At 33.0% G+C, this 19753-nt stretch overlaps 3 protein-coding genes across 12 annotated transcripts in view; 1 reads left to right on the top strand and 2 right to left on the bottom strand.

Annotated features, from left to right (window-relative positions):
- LOC109851730 (dystrophin, isoforms A/C/F/G/H-like) overlaps positions 1 to 8424 on the bottom strand; it is a 401655-nt gene extending 393231 nt beyond the window's left edge. For 7 of the 10 annotated variants that reach the window (XM_020422083.1, XM_020422086.1, XM_020422091.1 and 4 more), the window contains exons 1-2: positions 8036 to 8424; positions 7079 to 7169 (exon numbers count right to left, since the gene is read on the bottom strand). In XM_020422083.1, the coding sequence (XP_020277672.1) occupies positions 7079 to 7169 (91 nt within the window). In that variant the 5' untranslated portion in view covers positions 8036 to 8424. Of the gene's footprint in view, positions 1 to 2183; positions 2388 to 7078; positions 7251 to 8035 lie in introns of those variants that run through there. The other 3 variants (XM_020422093.1, XM_020422084.1, XM_020422088.1) reach the window with 3 other exon arrangements.
- Positions 8425 to 9782: 1358 nt separating this feature from the next.
- Positions 9783 to 10991, top strand: LOC109851687 (H/ACA ribonucleoprotein complex subunit 3). Its single transcript, XM_020422012.1, has 4 exons — positions 9783 to 9892; positions 10025 to 10104; positions 10592 to 10634; positions 10726 to 10991. Exons 2-4 carry the CDS (start codon positions 10051 to 10053, stop codon positions 10821 to 10823), a joined length of 195 nt encoding a protein of 64 aa, XP_020277601.1. The 5' UTR covers positions 9783 to 9892; positions 10025 to 10050; the 3' UTR covers positions 10824 to 10991.
- A 1610-nt stretch (positions 10992 to 12601) lies between these two features.
- LOC109851718 (trafficking protein particle complex subunit 10) lies at positions 12602 to 19723 on the bottom strand. The gene is made up of 12 exons (XM_020422059.1): positions 19614 to 19723; positions 18909 to 19126; positions 18561 to 18754; positions 18262 to 18457; positions 18000 to 18111; positions 17701 to 17888; positions 17396 to 17614; positions 16491 to 17257; positions 15434 to 16100; positions 14894 to 15352; positions 14299 to 14620; positions 12602 to 14115 (listed from the first exon to the last, which is right to left on the bottom strand). Exons 1-12 carry the CDS (start codon positions 19696 to 19698, stop codon positions 13985 to 13987), a joined length of 3558 nt encoding a protein of 1185 aa, XP_020277648.1. The 5' UTR covers positions 19699 to 19723; the 3' UTR covers positions 12602 to 13984.
- Between the last annotated feature and the right edge of the window lie 30 nt (positions 19724 to 19753).

Genomic DNA, 19753 nt, shown 5'->3' with positions numbered 1-19753 from the left:
ACCCACCCACTGACGTAATACTTATTTCAATTAGAATGATAATTGAAGGAACAACTAATGCAACAGCGGCGGCAATATGATACGCGATGGAATCTACCACATCAAGACAAAACACATGCGTACATTTAATTGAACAAGAAACGGAGGGAGACACAAAATGTTGATTAATCGCTGCAGCTGTGCCCTTTTCTCTGTTAACTACACGGCTAATTTATACACTTAAAAAAATTCGCGCATGTTTCGTATAAACGAGAATGCAAAATATTTTGACATAAGTATTAACAAATTTATGATAAATGAGTTTGTTATAAATTCGTGTTCAAGTTCATTTGTTCTAATAAATTTTCAATTTTTTTCTTCACAGTTTTATCTTCCGTTAATTACGAGAATTACGGCCGATTTCTTCATACCTCTCGATAGCTATCCTCTGGATAAATTCCTCTGAGAACCAATAAGGAGAACCAATTTTGGAAGATATCTTCTAGATAAAGTTATCGAAAACTTATCTAGAAGTGAAAAAATTGACTGTTATTAGACATGTTCACATCAAAAACTGACTTTACATCTAAAATTGTTATTTAAAAATTGATTTTACATGTAAAGTTATTTACGCTTGAGTAACACCTAATTTTTCAAGTTTTGTTTTAAGAATAGTTTTTTTTACACTCCGTGAGAATAAAATTCGCAAATGTAGTGAAAATACATCGGAGGGTGATCTCTATGGAGAACGGTAGCCTTTCTAAACGTTATAGGTGTAAGAAAAACACAGGCACGTTGATTGTAAACGGTTCATTGATTTGCTGCAACAAACACAGAAATGTAACTCGCACACAAATACAAATCTAATCGAATGGAAAGTACTGTAATGGCACTCTTTATGTGAATTAACGATCAATTTATTTGCCTTACGATATAAAAGCATTTCAATTTGCGATTGCAAAGCTCGCGATTTGTATCGCGTGTTACAATTTGGCGGTCGATGTAGTTTCACAGTAACAAACGTCAATTCTTTATTAAGTTCCGTGCAGCCAAAGCGGATTACAAGAGGTAATTTACAGTAAATTTGTTAACCCATTAAAGTGTATAACAGTTTAACGACCCCGGAATGTGTATTCTCGTCGTCGCAAACCGTCGGACTATGCTCGCAATGTGGGAAATTGCATTGTGCGCGTTACGTTGACACGTTGTATCAATGCTTACGTAATCCACATGCTACAACAATTTAAATGGAATCTTTAAATTACACTTTTCTTAACTATGAAACATATTTATATATATATATATATATATATATATATATATATATATAACGACAACAAATATATCATTACATTACTTGTGACATATAGAATGACTGTTGCATAAATAAGAATTGTTCTTTTCGTGACAAATTGCTGAGCAAAATTTGTAAATTCAGAAAGATGTTTTATTAGATAAAATATTCTCGTATTGTGTGTGTGTGTGTGCAAACAACAATCGTTCAGCAAATTCTTACGTTTTGACAACCGTCAGCGGCGGGTTTTGCAAACGCGTCGAAAGAGCGCTGGCGCTTACGTGCGACACATTTGCGTACCTGTTATATCTCTTAACGCGCACGTGTACAGATTCTTAATTCTGACGTTACGCGTTTTGTCGCTCGCAAATACATAATTCCAAGATAAGATAAACTCGAAGCGCATCGATAACCCCCATTGCCTGCTACGCACGTATGTGTTAACGTCAAAAAAAATCATAGTACACACAGGTAACAAGATACTTCGTCACGTAACATTTTTGTAATTTATAAACAAATTCACGTATCTGTTGCGCAAAATAAATAAAATATCGCTTGTGTGTAGAAAAACGAGGTGTGTCACATTTAAACTAGTTTTTTATTTTTTATTACGTTTTCAGAAATATACTTGAAAGCGTTTCGCGTCAGGTTTCGCCGATATTATTCGACATCAAGGTTGTATTCCAAAAAGATTCCCGAGAAGGGATTTATATCCGCCAGGTGCAAATGACACGCGCGCAAGGTAATCACGTGTAGAAAACGGAGAAAGAGAATCCTGCTGTGCGCGAAGTCGGAACCCCATCACACGCCCACATATGACATACCCACACTGTCTGTGTGTTACAAACACTCACACACACACACACACACATACACACACTTAATATGGACACTCAGTGTGTGAACGCACCTATATAGATGACTTCCATCTTGAGGTATCAGGACGCAACCACCGCGGATCGGCGTAATATCCAAGAGCGCGCTTTGCACAGAGGAGACGACGGGTTCACATCAATCAACGGCGACGCGCCGTGTCGCCGTTGCTCGGATAGGCGAACCAGCACGCACGTACTCAAACGAGCTCGAGGAATTCTCGCCGCACCGATTCGCGCGCGCGCGCGCGCGCAAGAGGTTAGAATCGGCCGCTCGTTCGTTCGCGCGCGCGCATTCGCAAACAAATATAATACTATACTACGCCACTTGTTGATTCCGCACTGACAAATCGAAATACACGCATGCACTCCAATCACGCACGCCACGCTCTGACGCACGTTTCTCCGTTGCTCTCGTCTTCGGCTTCGTTGTCACACGCGCGTCAACTTCGCGCGGCTTTCTCTCTCTCTCTTTCTCACTTTTTCGCGAACGAAACGACAATCCTTTTCGAAGGAACCTTCACGAACGTCGTGACCGGAGGCCACGCGACGAGTCGCTGCGCGACATCCGAGTCAACGGCACACCCGGATCTTTTTGATATCAAACTGTCATCACACTGCTGATAAACGGCGAGCGAACGATGCGGAGAGAACGACGCTGACAATCGCAGATAACGTATGTAACAGGAAAAAAAAAAAAAACTTAGCGGGAGAGACAAACCACCTGAACACGTTCCCTTCCTCGCGTCAATCGACGACTACCAAACGCGGCGCGCGCTAGCCGAGTTAAACTGGCAACCTCGGCAACAACTTGTAAGGCCCAACTTCCCCCACTAGGGATACACCTATCGTAACTCTTGGACGGTGTAGTTGCTTTCTTCGTGTACGTGTATATCGAGCTCTTCCTCGCTCTCATCGCGAGAACACATCGAGAGAATTTCCTCTTTCTCCAGACGACACCGCGCGTGCGTGGGTCCCCGTTCTCTTATACTATAATTATCATATGAGAAAATAATAAAAGAACATTTGTGATCTGTCGTTATAACAAAAAAAAAAAAAATAACAGAAATAACAAAAGTGAACGAAGAAGAATTGCATGTACGAATTTGATACAAGACGATATTATTGGATCTGTGTAAAATCCAGCAGCTTATCTATTTGCAATGTTCAAAATATAATTATGCGACATCTCTCTATTTTTTCTTTTTTTTATAATTGTTTATGTATCTTCTATGTATCTTCTATGAGAGATATGTTTCTCAAAGTTATCTGAGACGTCAACTGTGCGAATCGCGAATGACTAATTTCGAAGTAATAAAACGGAGTAGTTTTTGTTGGAAGAGAGAATTTTTTCAAATGTTTTTTGCCATCCTGTGTGTCAGATATGCCAAGCAGATATTCAGAAGTCAAAGTAGGTAGATATACTTTACTGATAGAACAAGTATAGATGCAGCCTGGACCCCGTGTGGAGTATGTCAACTGAAACCCGAGTCTGTAATCGGTTATGTTATGGTCCATTTGTAACCCAAACACACACTCGAGAACTTATATATTATTGTAACATACATTAAATGTGTGTACACACAATGATGTTTTCTCTTTCTCTCTTTCTCAATTATAAAAGTGACGTGTAATTTATTTTGACACAATCCACAATTGTGGTATATTAATAACTTTTAAAATTTTCTTTTCAAGTTTTATAAAAAGTCACCAACAAATTCCGCATAGATATTTTTTTTTAATGTTTTGATAAAACAGATGGAGCATATATACAGAGCAATCGTATTGCTCTCGGAACTTCCAGTCGCGCTTTTAGCGATTTTAGTTTAAATTTTAATATTTTGAATAATGTTGAGCGAAAATGATTGGGGTTTTGAAACTAAAATCACGTGGAAATGCGAAATGACGAAAGTTCTAGATCCTCGTCGGGTGATACGACGATTTTGTATCATCGCTAATGTAGTCTCGGTATATAGCGGTGCATGTGCGTACCACCGTGTCAATAACCCAGAGATAGCATCTTGATGTCGTTACATATTGGTCACACCGATAACGTTATGCATAGTCGCACGTCTAGTTCACGCGTTATAAGTACGAATCTAATTAATTTCATACCCATCTGAAATCTGTTTACGCGTAATATACTAATTATATACCAGTGTGACCGTGAAGTATATATATATGGAGATTCTATATTTGAACAATATTTTCTTGTTTTTAACTCTCTTAATTTCACGAATCTCACATACTTGATTATATTTTTTAAGGAATATACAAGACGCTGCTTTACAAGATGGAGACAAAACTTTTGTCAAATTAAAGCTGAAAAAATTTATCATTTATTTAACATTTATTTAACATTAATTTCACTTTTAATTAATCTTCAATAAAAATCACGTGAAGTTATTTAATTTTGAATCAATTAATTAAGAAATAACAAGTAGCCGAATTACTGATTTGATATCAACAAGGTTGCGATAACGGGTAAATGTCTTGACCACTAGTCATACCAAATGTATTCAAGATCTATTCGTTCGCTGTAACCTCACGAGAGATAACTTCCTCTTATTTCCAAATTTATAGAAAAGAAGATTACAAATCATTCTCAAAGAACGTGGTATGTCTATTTTTGTCCGTGATATAACATAAGTTCTATAGCACGCTCATTTTTTTTTCATGATTTTAATTATATCTTGGAAAATTTTCAGACTTACATACAAATATGAAGAAAGGCAGAAAGAACGACGAATAATTTTTGTAAATTTAAAAAACATTTATAAAATTTTTAGTATATTTATTAATAAAATAATAACGCACTTTTAATCGATATTAATAAAACTAAGTCACATGTGCATCTTGTCCGGCAAACAGATACGTGCAAGAGAAACGAATATATCACATTTTTTATTATATATACTTACACATAGCATCGCCCATTTTGGTATTAATATATTTTCACACAGCTGGACACGCGTAACATTTGTACTCTTCGCAAGTATAGTTAAATGAGATTTGCTTGTGCGTTTATCACTTTGATACAACTGACTGCCCACTGATTACATCCGTGCATTGTGATTTAAATCAGTCAAAGGCAATTATGATGAAACGTGAGAGATAGAAAACAAAAAAACTAGTTGAGAAATAAGAAAACTTCTGTTATACACTGATGTTATCTATCGTTTTTGATTCAATAATTTTAAAAAACAACATGTACGAAACAAGTATTTCGATGTGTGAATTTCTGTGTTGTACGTAGAAAATTCTATCTTTTTTTTTTACAATAAAAATATTTCGCACAACTATTCGTGTATATTTATCATGTTCGCGTGCTCATACAGTCTAATTAATTAATGCTCGCATGAAAAAATTTGCAAAGTCAATTTATGTAATGAAGAAAAAATCGACGCGAAAGATCACAGATAGAATTTACAGAGCACTCAGCGCTTAGAACAGTCACACTTCGATTACTGGCACACTGTGCGATGTAGCGAGTACAACAAATCCTCCTGCTCATTTGCTAATGGAAAGGTAGAGTCACACCCGGCATCCCTTTATGACGCTTAGCAATGCATACATTTTTCGCATTACGGAGATATCGTATGCCGGCAAGTGGCCATGTGAGAAACTTCACTGACTTGTTTATTATTAGACTTCGATCGCTCGTGTCAAACTGTCAACGTTTTTTTTTATCTAAAAAAGGAAATAAAAACTCGGCGCATCATTTTCAGAAAACTTCTACAACAAAATCGCATCTTCCCATTACTTGTGAGAACAACGTTCCTCATGGGACGCAGCCCGTCGCGACACTGCACGGGTATCCAGATTTCGACCCTGCGGGTGATCTCTCCTAGAACTTAGCGCCGACGCATCAAACAGCACCGTCTTCGGTCTAACAAATTTGACTCAAATCACATGTTAAAATGTGTCAAAAATGTTTCAGTCTATAGAATAAGTTTGTCGAAAGTGCAATTTGGAAAAATGAATCTTTTAATGTTTATAATGTGTTTTCCAAATAAATACACGCACATTTTCTTAAAAAAAACTTTTTTCCCACTAATGTTTTTAATAAAAAGTTTGTCTCCCCAAATTTGTTAACTTATATATCGTCCACAAAAAAATCATGAAGGAATAAATTTAAAGATAAGAATAATAACACAATCTCTTCACCCGAACGCATCATTGCGATTGCGCCTTCGGACATCCGCCGTCAAAGTGCAATAATCTTCTCTGTTTGTCAAGTGGCGCACAAAACGAAATTGCTTCGATATCACCATCTACGGCAGTCGCAAAACAAATAGTCCGGTTCCACGTGTTTTTGAAGCAAATTTAATCAAACGAACGGATATAGAACAGAAAACGGAATGTGTCAACAACAAAAAAAAAAAAACAAATTGGCATCGCAAAATTACATTATCTATAAAAAAACAAAAATGTTACTTTGAAAGGAGAAACGGAGTAAAGCGCGCGATCGCAACTGATCATTCCTATTTATAATCACTTCAACATATGCGGTGTCACGACTCTGCACGGTGAGTAGAGTGGAGTTGTATTTATCGCTCTACGACTAGGAATGTCACATATAAATCCTGAAACGCGACACATTTTCCACATTCCGAGCTTTAACAGCATCGCATGTTCGAAAAAAAAAAACATTTGTTTAACAGATCGCGTTCTTATAAAACTTACAAATATCCAAATTGAATATTACAGACTGATTTATCATATATGTATTATTTTTGTGTCACCTTTTCTTTATCTTAGTTCAAATATGTAATTTAAGTATCTAAATTTTCCTAAATTGATAAAACATGACAGAGAGAGACTTTGATGCTCATAATGTTATAAATGATTATTTATATGATTTTAAAAAATATACGTACACATATGTACGTTACGCACGTTTTAAATGATTTTGTGTTATTTAGATTCTTACCTTTTGCACTTAAGATTTGTTCCTCGACAGTTTCGACATGCTGCGGTTCTTCTGGTATCTCAATATTCCAACGAATTGTTCTTCGCCGCATCTAGAAGCATTCGACCACGTGTCGATCACCCGATTGAATGTAAGAGTCGCGATGCGCGGCACGATTTGCAATCAGTTCTAATCGTTGGACTGAATGAGATTAGCGGCGTAAAAGCAGATTTAAAGTAGCCGTGACGATATCGGCGCGATTAATTTTTTTTTTTATGGACGGAAGTTTGCCGATAATACGAACAAGTGGAGTGTGTGTACCACTTCCATCGCGTAGTAAATCGTAATTTCTACATTATCGCAATTATTTTTTTTTTTTTTACGATTTGAGCCGATTTGAATGTTTTTCTACATATTTGCGCGCGCGACATTCTAAGTATGTCTAAGTAAACAAATTAATTAAAATTAGTTTCCGCGCTGAAACTTATTTATTTTAACAATTTTTATTTCATGAAATGCTCTATTATATATATATGAAATTGTAGCAATTTTTGTGTGTCTATCAAAAATATGTTAACATATTAATATTTTAACACACTTGACTAACATGTGTCTGACATGCAAAAAAATAAGCACGGTAAGTTTTGCACAAAGTTGTTTTTTGTGCGCATGTTCATATACACCTGCAGATGTTAGCATATATGTATAGATTATCAAGCACACTACATTCTTTTCCTATCGCACAATCATTCAACGGAAACAGTTGACCATCAATGACGCTACGCGCGTATTATTGAAGAATAGCAATGTGTGACCTCTTTTTTACATATTCAACACTTATATAATTTACACTTCGTTGTGAAATTGCGTCTCAAGCGAGACGCTTGTTTGTTTTGCGAGTGACAAAGACACATATGCAAAATCGCGTGATTGCACGTATATACATATATCAGTCACTCTACAAATATGATAATTTACCTCGGAAAAGTCCGCGCGACATTATAAGGAAATTAAAAAATGTGCGTTTGACCACGTGGTTCGATACACTGAACTTCGTCACAGACCGATAAGTCGGCGAATGAACTCTGACAGCGCGATTTGTCACAGACTAGACGGAAGTGACACTCCGGCCTGACTGTTCGGAGTTAAAGTCTCGTGTGTTCGGTTGCGTGTATGCAAGCTCACTATATGTTGACTTCGTCGTGAGAAGAATTGTCAGTTAGTACGCCTACACTCGCGCACTCGGCAAGTGTGCGGTTATATATCTCTTTTTCGTAGGTTCTCTCCTCCCGTCTCTAATTACCGGCGAATATATCGTTGCGCCTACGTTCGCGGCAACTTTATCATGTGGCACGAGAAAAAAATGCGATATAACACAATGTATTTACATACAAGATTGAGATCATCATTTCATCATATTTCTTTTCGTCTATGAATCTTTGATCTTCTATTTTTTCGAATTACTGTAGAATCAATTGTTATGTACCTAAAAAAATATATAAGTGATAACAAAAATATACATATATATGTATATGTAAAATATAAGACAGTTTCTATTATATTTCAAATAAATCTCGATTTAAATCATAATCATTCAATTTTATTCATTGTCAATGTGCTTTCTTTCTGTGCGCTCAATTATGATTCTCCTGATTATTATTCGAATCTGACTGCGGTTATATTTCGGTAAATCGAGCGATATGATTGGCCAAAGTGACGTCATTAATTGCTCCGAAAACGAGTCTCAACCCGTACTATAATTGAAAACGCTACATCGTTCCTCTTCCAGCACGTATGTATAAATATTATAATTTAATATATAAATATTTTAAAAGCATATGTGTATATTTAAAACGTCTTAACGCGCGCGCAATAATTACACAGAATCATTATATCACGCAATAAGTTACGATGCTCTTGCGTAGAATATAGTTCATTAAAAGGAGACAGTTTTTTACCTCGTTGCTTCATCCTTCGATAAACTCACCCCCTTTCATCACGCTACATGTGTACTGTAAAATTTTCATATTTTTACTGCAATCTTTTTTCTTGAATTTCTCAAGTTGGAGCTCGAACAACTCGAAGCGATTCAACCAAGATTCAACTTTAAATTTCTGGATCAAAAATGGCGTTCGGTTTTGGCGTCACCGGTGTGTTATTAGATGTTACATCTCTGTAAAACCAAGAATAAACAATTCTGTTTTTTTTTACTTGCTCGATTGCTTGCGTGCTCCTGTGCTGTCTAGACTGAATGTCCGTGATAAATCAAGTGTCATTTTTTTTGCATTGGTTCTGGACTGATTCATTGAGCCTGTCAGGATACAGTAGATCAGCACAAATATCACATGATCTAAAGGTAGCCAGCACGCAAGTAATTCAACAAGCAAAACGACATCATATGCCATTGGTTTTACTGTCAATCACCGATCTGTATTTGTTATGCACATTTGTGTATGTACATACTGTTACATATACATTGTCGCGAAACTCAATCAAGGAGTATACATAAAGGAACCAAGGAAGAGTTGAATTAAAGGAACACCCAAGTCTCAAAGAGTTGAATCATCCGAGACTTTGTACCGGGACTGATAGTGAATTTTAAAATGCAGTCACACTGCACGCAATCTAGTAAATTACTATGAATGCTCCATACAGCATACAAAATTTCTAGTAATTTAGGTCGCGTGACACTGTGCGTGTAAATTTGTGTTACTTGCTGGCGCTGGCAGCGCTGATAGTTTACTAAAAGAAGCAAGCTTCTGCTAGCTTTGCTCGTAAAAAGAACGCGTGCCGTGTCACAAAGATCAACAAAAGTAATAAGACAGCTTGGCAAAGGTATGTATTTTAATTATAGCTGAATATTTGGATTGTAGTAAAATGTAATACACAAGAAACGAAGAATATATAATTTATTACATTAAAAAATAAAAATGTAAGATTTTTAACATAATCAAAATTGTTCCGCAGTTTTCCTGTACGGATTATTGGCTAAAATGTATCTCCTCTATTATCTGGATGAAAACGGTAATCGTGTGTACACTTTAAAGGTAATTATCTAATTTGGCTAATTATCGTTTTAAACACCTCCATTTTTCTTATGTCATTACACAATTTGCAATATAACCGTGTAGAAATGTTTTTATTATAACCTGGATGCACGTGTACTCAGTAGAAGCATCTAACCTATAAAAATGAAAAATTGTTTTGTGTGTGAGTTTATGTGCGTATTATTTTCCAATTTTATTGCACGGAGTGCGAAAAGTCCAGGTTTGATTCCCTCAAAGTATTTTTGTCATAATAGTTTTTTTTTTTTAAGTTCTATATACGAGACGCAAACTAAGCATTCGATATAGATTTTTTATACAAAAACATTGAATGTAGGTTTTTGAATTAAGGTTAATTCAAATAGGTTTATTAACTTACTTTTTTAATATTTTTTAAATATTTATCTCATACATACATTTCTAATATACTTGACTCTTAAAGACTATTATTTTTCTTGAAGTTGAATATTTGTTTTTATATTTTGTGCAGAAAAAAGATCCTAAAGGACAACCAACACAATCAGCACATCCAGGTAAATTAGAAAGAAAACAACAGTTTTTTGTATTTATATTTTATGGTTTTAAAGTAATCAAATTATAATTGAATACTTCATATTCTTATAGCAAGATTTTCAGTAGAAGATAAATATTCACGAGAAAGGATTACAATGAAGAGAAGACATGGCTTACTTTTGACACAAAAGCCAGCACCTTCTTATTAATTAAAAACTTAAATAATAAATTTTGTTTAAAAAATGACACACATAAGGATTGAAATTTGTGTATGAAACATTACATTGTTATGTTTTTAGTTATTTGTTAATTATATATATGTATATAGCAATGTAATGTAAACAAACGCAGATAAATAGAGATGGTTAATCTTTTCACATCCACTTTTTTTTATTGATAATAAAAGAAGATGCACACAATATTTATCTCTTCATCATGTAATATCATTAAACTATATTTTTTATTCTATATGCAAGCTTTTATAAAGACTATACACTTCACTAGGAATTTATCAATAAATGTATGTGTGTTTTGTATATAATTTTTGTATCTAAAATAAAATTTATATTTCGCACAAAATTTTCTGAGTTTAGTTTACTTACAAAAACAGTAAGGTTTTTTGTTTACGTATCTATTAATTTTCATTGCAGACACACATGTACTAAAGACAAATTTTATTTCTATAGTGTACACATATATACATATTGTTTTACATATTTATAAAAAATAAAAATTTTATTGTATTCAGCATGTTTACTTATATGTGTACATATGTGTGTGTGTATATATATATATATATATAGAGATATATCTCTTATACATTTTATTTATAAAATCAGTTTCGTAACAAGATAAATACTATTTTATCAGCTTACGTATAGCACGCATATTTATGCTGGAATAATACATACGCACGCGCGCGCATGCGTGCACACACACACATACACAGTAAATACATTTTTTTCTTTCTATATATCAAATATAATTAAATACAAAGCCCATATAAAATTTTAATAGTGCAACTATCTTATAATTTTTGTGTTTTTGATTATTAACACAATTTAATTTAATCTATTTAGTAAATAATAATAAAATGAGATATGATAGTCTCTATTATTGATTACATATATATGCATTACTTTTTGTATACATATATAAACATATGAATAACGTGAAGCTCTATACGATTTGTCACAATTAGATTTATCTAAAGTTTAGATCTATCTAAACTAAATGCAAGCATTTTACTAATTAATATTATTTGTGACAGTAAAAATCACATTAAAAAATGTGTATAACAGTTTCTTTTGAGTTACAGATATCTCTCTCTCAATAGATAATATATAAAAGAGAGAGAGTAAGAATATATAAAATGCCAATGTTATATGTCGTGTTCCCATCTATACGTGTGTTAGATACACATATAATTAAGTAACTATTTTTACACATTATTCTATACACAAAATGCTTTTAATGAGTATCAAGCCAGGATGGTTTACTAAAAAAAAACTATTGAATGTTCTAAACATGGGATTCTTTTTTCTCTCATATGTATATATATATATATATATATATATATATATATATATAATATACACACAAATATTTCTATATGTGAAATAATACTATAAATTATGTGTATATGTATGAACATAAAAAATACATAATTGTATATATCTTAGGTGAACTTTTATCTTAGAAAGTTTTTTGTAGTATTTTTTTGAAACAAATCTTTTAATATGAGTACTAGTAACATTATACTAAATAATTGATCATGTATAATGTATATATGTATATATACACACACATATAAAATAAAATACTTGATAAAAATATAATTTTATTAATTAATGTGTCTTTAACACACACACGTGTGTGTGTGTAAAATCATTTGGTTTAGATCAGTTTTAATTGTTTTTAATTATTTAAAAGATCGAATCAAACGTATATATAAGATAATCAACAAATATAGACAATAAAAAAATATATCTCTCTCCACTTATACAATAAAAAAATATAGTATATAAATGTTACACTATTCAATAAAACTATCTCCAGCGCATAAGTTGAGAGATAACAAAAACATGATTATATACATATATGTATATACATATATATACAGATTTTTTTGAATAATCAAGAGAGTATGACTTCTGATTATCTATATACAAGTTAAAATATTATACAAATATAAAAAGTTATGATATTCCAAAAAACATGGCAACATAAGAACATTCTGTTTGGTAAGATTGATTTTGATAAATTGCTTACAAGTACATGTTTTGTTTTGTGGAGTTTGTATGTATGTGCACATAAAAGATACAAATAATATTAAACAAAATATGATATTTTTAAATGTGTATAGCATTAAATTTCTACTTTACGTATCAAACTTATGCTTATATGTAGGAATTACAATATGTTTACAAGAAAAATAAAAATTATATAATACTTAAACTATTCACAAATTTACGAATACGTTGCTATTAGATATAATTTCTAATATTGTTGCTTCAAATATTTCTCTTGCAATTGTACATATTTATACATCATATAAAAATTTGTTTTTTATATAATATTACTTCTGCTTTAAAATAATAATTATGTAAACACTTTGAACAAGATAGATTTTAAATTTTAAGTATAGAATACAGAAAAATAACCAGTGAAAGAGAACGCATCATATAAAATGGCAACATTATAATAAGTACATAAAATTGAAACATGAATATAATGCAACTTTTCCTGTGTCTATTTTATAATTAATGCAAAAGTGTCAAAAAGTAGGATACTTCCTAATATTTCTTCGTGCTGTAATATATTTTACATATATTTGGTTGTAATGTTATTTTGTAATTTCTTGAAGTGTAAAATTACGATTGTATTGGTTTCTTTTTACATAAATAGAAAACTGTGTTTCTTGATGAAAAACTAAACACTTTAAAACTTTCTAATTTTAAAGAAAATCTTATTATGGCATCGTTAGCTATCAATCGCACAGATTGAATTCTGAAAGATGCATATACAGATAATTGAAAAGTTGAACAAACTTTGGTAACAAAACATTCCCGTTTGAAAGACAGGACAAACTGTCTTACAAATCTTACAAAAATAAATAGTAAACTATGTTTGTAACATCGTAATTTATAATTAACAATAATTTAATTGAGAACGTAAATTAATTTCCAATCTTATGCGAATTAAAAATAAACCATATATACACTCTTGTGTGTTTAGTTTTGATGAAAAAACAATCTGATATCTTTCATTGAACTTTCTCCGAAAGTTCTATCTAATTAAAAGTTTTCATGTGATTTATTACATGAAATCAACCTATGTACACGTCTTTAACAATAATTTACGCATTTTTTTAACTTGATTCTGACGGAGCTGCTGGCAGAACATGCACTTGCTGTGCTTTACTGGCGTTATACACTTGTCCTGGACTAAATGGCTCTAATCGAGGTCCAGATCCTACGTCATTTTTATTGCGAACGATATCTTAAAATTAAAAGAAATAAATTATTTATAAGAATTTCCATACGCTACTAATGTTACATCAATAATTATATTATAAAAAATAATTTATATTATTGTGTACTAAAAAAATCTCTTTGAGATTTGATAAATTTTCACAAATCAAAAAGAATATACAGCTACAATTACATAAGAATATAAACTTACCATTTTTCAATTCCGTTGCCGGTATGTATCGTGACAATCTAACAACAGGAAGTGGCAAATAACCACTTGTCAGAGGCATTACATCTAACGTAACACTTTGTTTTTCTACTATTTCTAATGACACAATGCCTGCGGTTCGGCCGCATACTGCCCACATAGTTTGGTCCGCTAGAACCTCGTACATTAATTGCGGTGGAGGATTTGGACCAAGACTAGGTAACACGCGCATCACTGTAAGACAGAGGTGACACATACTACCAGCGCGACAAAACTCTCCTCCACCCCCACTTGTCTCAACTTTTGAGGATACCATGAATAAAGTCTGGAAAATATCATTATTACAAAAACAATTAATGCGTGTGTTGATGATAATATATTGTTTTGACATAATATCAAACATTTATGTACATTATTAATATCAAACGATATCACGATACAAGTTTTATTACATAATTGACGCTACATACAACAGTGCTACAAATTAATTCGCGCACGAAATTGTTCTTTTAGTTAAAATAAAATATTATATTTCGTAATATGTTATATATTTACATATAAATTATTATACATATTAATTAATAATAATTCTCCTTACCACGTAATCTGTAATATCAAAATTGCATCTATAAACACTATGTGTTTTCTCAATTCTTTCTAAATTATGTATATGTAGTGGATCATCATCAACATGCGTATTTAACTCCTCAGTACCACTAACTGGTATATATTTTACACGAAAGTCAGTCTTTATTGGCATCGTGGATTTCTCATCTTTTCCAATTTCAAGTTCCCACATGAACGAAACGTTCATTCCGCTTCCTATTACTAATCTTTGACCCGCGACAGGATTTAAATTTTTGAAGTTAACGTCTATTGACGTGATTGTTGTTAATTCAGGCTCAGTTAATTGCAGAAGCTGACTGGTCAAACCGGTCACGACTATTTGAATAAATTTTCTTTGTTTTGCTGTGTGCAGTTTCATACTTGACATTAGCGGTGGGCCAAAGTGTAAAGGTATACTTTCTTCCGAACCCCACGGACATTGTATATTTAACTACAAAAAAATTGCGAAAGTTGTAATATTGATTTTTTACATAGAGAAAAGAAAATAGTTAAAATTGCAAATTTTCAATACTTTATGTTCCATAGACGAAGCATCTTTTTTTGGTGGAAGTTCAGCTAGAACTTTTAATTGCATCTTTACGGTTTGAAATGGTTCACACGATGGCAGTGGTATTTCCAGCTCTTTCACCATTATTTTTTCAACACTTCGCGATTCCACTGTCAACCCACGTGACGTCCGTAGTTTTAATTTCATTTCCTCGGTTATTTTTGTACTTCCGCTCGAAATAACCAGTTCAATATCCTGTACAAGACCTGCCAGTAAATCTCTGCCGCAATTTACGGATATCGTTGGCTGTGTTTTCGCTACTTCGTAGCATAACCGTGGATTCAGTACGGGTGTCAAAAAATCTAATTTTTCTTCTATCACCAATGACAACTGGCTAACTTTGTATAAAGCCGGTTGACTCACTCGTCTTGTCAATGTAAATGTATTTACACCAGGTTTCATAAGAAATCCGTCACATGAGAGCGCTTTGCTGAAATCGCCCTTTGCGTTAACCGAAGGTTTTCGATGTTTTGCGCTATCTGAACGTCTTATAAGCGGTTTTGTAGTTTTGTTAACAACACTGGCGGAACCAAGACTCTTATCTTCCTTATAATCCAAGTAAGAATATATTTGGAGATGTAACAAACTAGGATCAAGTGGTTTCATATCTTCTAAAGTACACTTCGGCAATCTGAAAAACAAAATAAATCAAAAGTTTAATACACACAAAATAAGCTATGTGACTAACGCCATAATTATTACAATTGTTACAATTATTATTACAATTATTGCGATTATTATAATTTTTTGTGTTAAAAGATTATAATATAAAGAAACACATATTTTATAAATTTTCTTTTTGTCAAAATATTACGAATTGTACATACTACGACAATGAATCGGTTCTGCAATTGCAGGAAGATGAGAAAAGAGATTTCCCTTATCTGTGCATCGCAGAACAAAAAGAGCAGAACAAAAACCTTTTCCTCTCACAGAACCGATTCATTGCCGTGTAATCTATACATAAGCATAGATTTCTTCGCAAGAGAAGATTATCTTTTCTCTTTCATTTCGTACTTACAACTGTATCGGCGGCTCAACAGGCGGTGCTTTCAGTCCCTTTTTTTTATTAGGTACAGACGGCTTCTGTATCTCCTCTACAGAAATAGCTGCACCAGTGCATTTAATTTCTCGAGGGAACAAACTCCGCACACTGATCTCAACACTAACTATGCAGTCTTGTACTATCTTGTCCATTACTCTAACTTCCATACTGAGTATTATAAAAGCATATCCAAATTCTGTGAGCAATGGCTGAAGCGAAGAGATCATTTTCATGTATCCCAACATTTCTTCCAAGTATGTATTACGTACAGTTATGTGCAAAATGTTTGTACAGGCTATCGCGGCGCACACTTTGACGTATTTCTCAACATCGTCCATACGTTTGTAACATTGAGCTAATTCTAATTGTGTTTGCGCGGCTAAATGATTCCATCCTTCATCCATATAAGTTTTTAAAGCATCGGACAAGAATGCAACAGCTTTCTGATTTTCTCCGAGTTCGCTATAGAATCGCGCCAATTCTTTGCCAATCAGTCTGGCTGATCGAATGCGACCGACGTGCTTATATGTACCCATGGCTAACTCCGCGTGTTCTAGATACTGTTTTTTAAATGCTTCTTTGGATGAAAGTGCTTCTTTTAGCTTGTCTGTAGGAGTCAATTTTCCCTCTTCCTGAGGTTCTGAGTCTCCTATGCCTGCTATAAGATACACAACCGTGTGCAACTGTTCACTTGTTGGTTCACTTCCTGGCATTAGACCACATAATTTGCCCAAATTTCCTAACTAAAAAGATATGTATATAATTATACACACACATATATATATATATATATATATAATTGAAAAAATTATATAGCAAAACATAGATAAAGATATAATCAAAAATACTTACTTCATAACGTAACAAATCAAATTATTTACCTTGTCTCTTGCAAGTGCCCACAAACTGGCTGTATGTAATGAGCACAAATCTAACAGTTGATTATTATCAACGTTGTAAATAGACAATTGGCACGCTTGTAAGACCTCTAATGCACAGAGGAATGACCAGCATTCTATAGATCCTTCTGGTTTCTGTATCTCTAAGATTTTTAGCTCGCTGATTGTATTATGAACGAAAGATAAACACCTTTGCGCAACCTATGAAAATAACAATTATATTCAACAATAATCTCGAAATGAGATAATTGTAATACAAAAATATTAGTAATTAAAGTTGTACAAACCTCCCAAGGTTTATTAAGCAAAAGTAGCATGGCACATTGTCTACTAAATAAGTAACTCCTAAGATCTAATAAAGATGCCCTACACTCGGCCAACAGAAATCTTAAATGATGGTTTGTACCATTATTTAAATTCACACCTCCCCAATTATTGAGAGGCATTTGAAACAGACCTAACCATCCCGGAGTTTCTAGAGAAAAGTTAGCTATTTTTAGGTTTTCATCTAGTATCAATATCTTTCTTCATTGTGTGACGTATGTCTTTACTCTTTAAGTTGACTTTTAAAAAGAAATCGTCATACCTCCTACATTAGAATTGAGCACAAACTGTGTAAAGAGAGCGTCTAGTTCATCATATTGCACCAATGCCTCATCATACAAACCTAGCATTTGCAATGCAAATGCTAATTCTTCCTAAAACATCAATTTAAGTTTGTAAATAAAAAAAATACATCTTCCAAAAGTTAGAAAAAGTATAAATTTTTTCAGATAATTTTATACTATCGTATTGTACTACTATATATTATAATAAAATTAAAACTAATGACACAAATCATAGAATACCTGTAAAAGAAAATAATGACAGAAATTCCAATTAGGATTATTTCGTCTTTCTCTCTGTTCCCGTATAATATCTTCAAAACGTGAAAGAGTTCTGTCATAAGCAGTTAACATCAAATGACGAATACGTGTTATTAATCCCCTCCATGATTCAGCAGAACGAGATTCTGATTTAATTGGATTAATTACGGCAAAACATCTGTGACAATTATGTGTTTAAACATATAAATACTGTTTTTTTTTTTGTGCATTAAAATTAGATAGATGTGAAAACTTTTATTATATATTATAGTTGTAATTACCTGTCACCATTTTTGGCAGCAAAGTCACCCCGAATTTTATCCAAAACGGTAGTCCTAGGCAATAGTTTATTGGCTTTCTTTATATCATATGTTTCAACTAAAACAATCATCCAATCTTGGATGTGATATAAATTTAATATCTTTAACCATGCATCAATATTATCTCTGACACTAGTTTTATAAGTATCAACATCCTGGAAAAAAAACCACATTTACATATTATATTAACATCATTATTATCAAATTTATTAAGATCATAAATAAAACCAAATATCTCTAAATATATAAATATTTTTAGTTTCTTATTATAAATGAGAAGCCAAAATGTTAGAATTTCTCTAAACTTACAGAACATTCAGTCCAATAAATATGAAAGATTGGTTGTTTTATGAGATGCCAATCTTTCTCAGTAGGCAGAATATCTCTAGAAAATGGCACAAAAGTAGCCCCAAGTTTGACTTGTTTAATTGGCCTACTAAAAGATCTACGCCATTCAACTGCATCCGCAGGTATAGCCTGAAGTAAACTCTTTTCCAATGTAGAAAATAAATTTTCATCTCCAGCACCTATATATTATATCACAACAAAATTATTGCATTTCTATCTTACACACACCTTAAATATTTATATTTTTGTTGTGTTCCTTTTTTTGTAGTAAAAATATACTATATATCATATATAATAAAGATAAAAAATACAGAGTCAATTACGCACAAAATGTATTTAATTTTATTGAAAATAATCTCCATATACAATGTACTTTTTTTTTAAGTGTCAAAACTGTGCGACATAAAACATGTTTTTTTAAAAAAAAAAGTTTTCAAACTTTTTAATGACTAGGTGTAAGTATTGGAAAATATATTGTTTGACTTGGCGAGTTTTATCTAAATAGCGGACATTAATTATTGCAAACAGATAAGAGAAAGAAAAAACTGTCACGTTGGAAATTCACGAACAGTCGAGGGCGGCGTCAATGACAGCAGGCAAGTGACAGCAATGTTATCTACATAACGAGAGGTTAAGGTAACAAGTGACCGTGGTAACTTCACTCACAGGTGACGATCGGTTTGCTGTCCATGGAAGCGATCGCTTTGCGTGCTTCACCAGCCACGGACGATCCCCCATTGCAATTCATCATTTCTAACTGGCGACGTGCTCTGCGAGCTCACTGCTCCCGTTCGGGCTCACAATCA

Source organism: Pseudomyrmex gracilis, unplaced genomic scaffold (assembly GCF_002006095.1).
Source record: "Pseudomyrmex gracilis isolate BER0280 unplaced genomic scaffold, ASM200609v1 scaffold_19, whole genome shotgun sequence".
Taxonomy (NCBI): Eukaryota; Metazoa; Arthropoda; class Insecta; order Hymenoptera; family Formicidae; genus Pseudomyrmex; species Pseudomyrmex gracilis.
The sequence above is the reverse complement of the archived record's forward strand: the minus strand, read 5'-3'. Positions and strand labels throughout refer to the sequence as shown.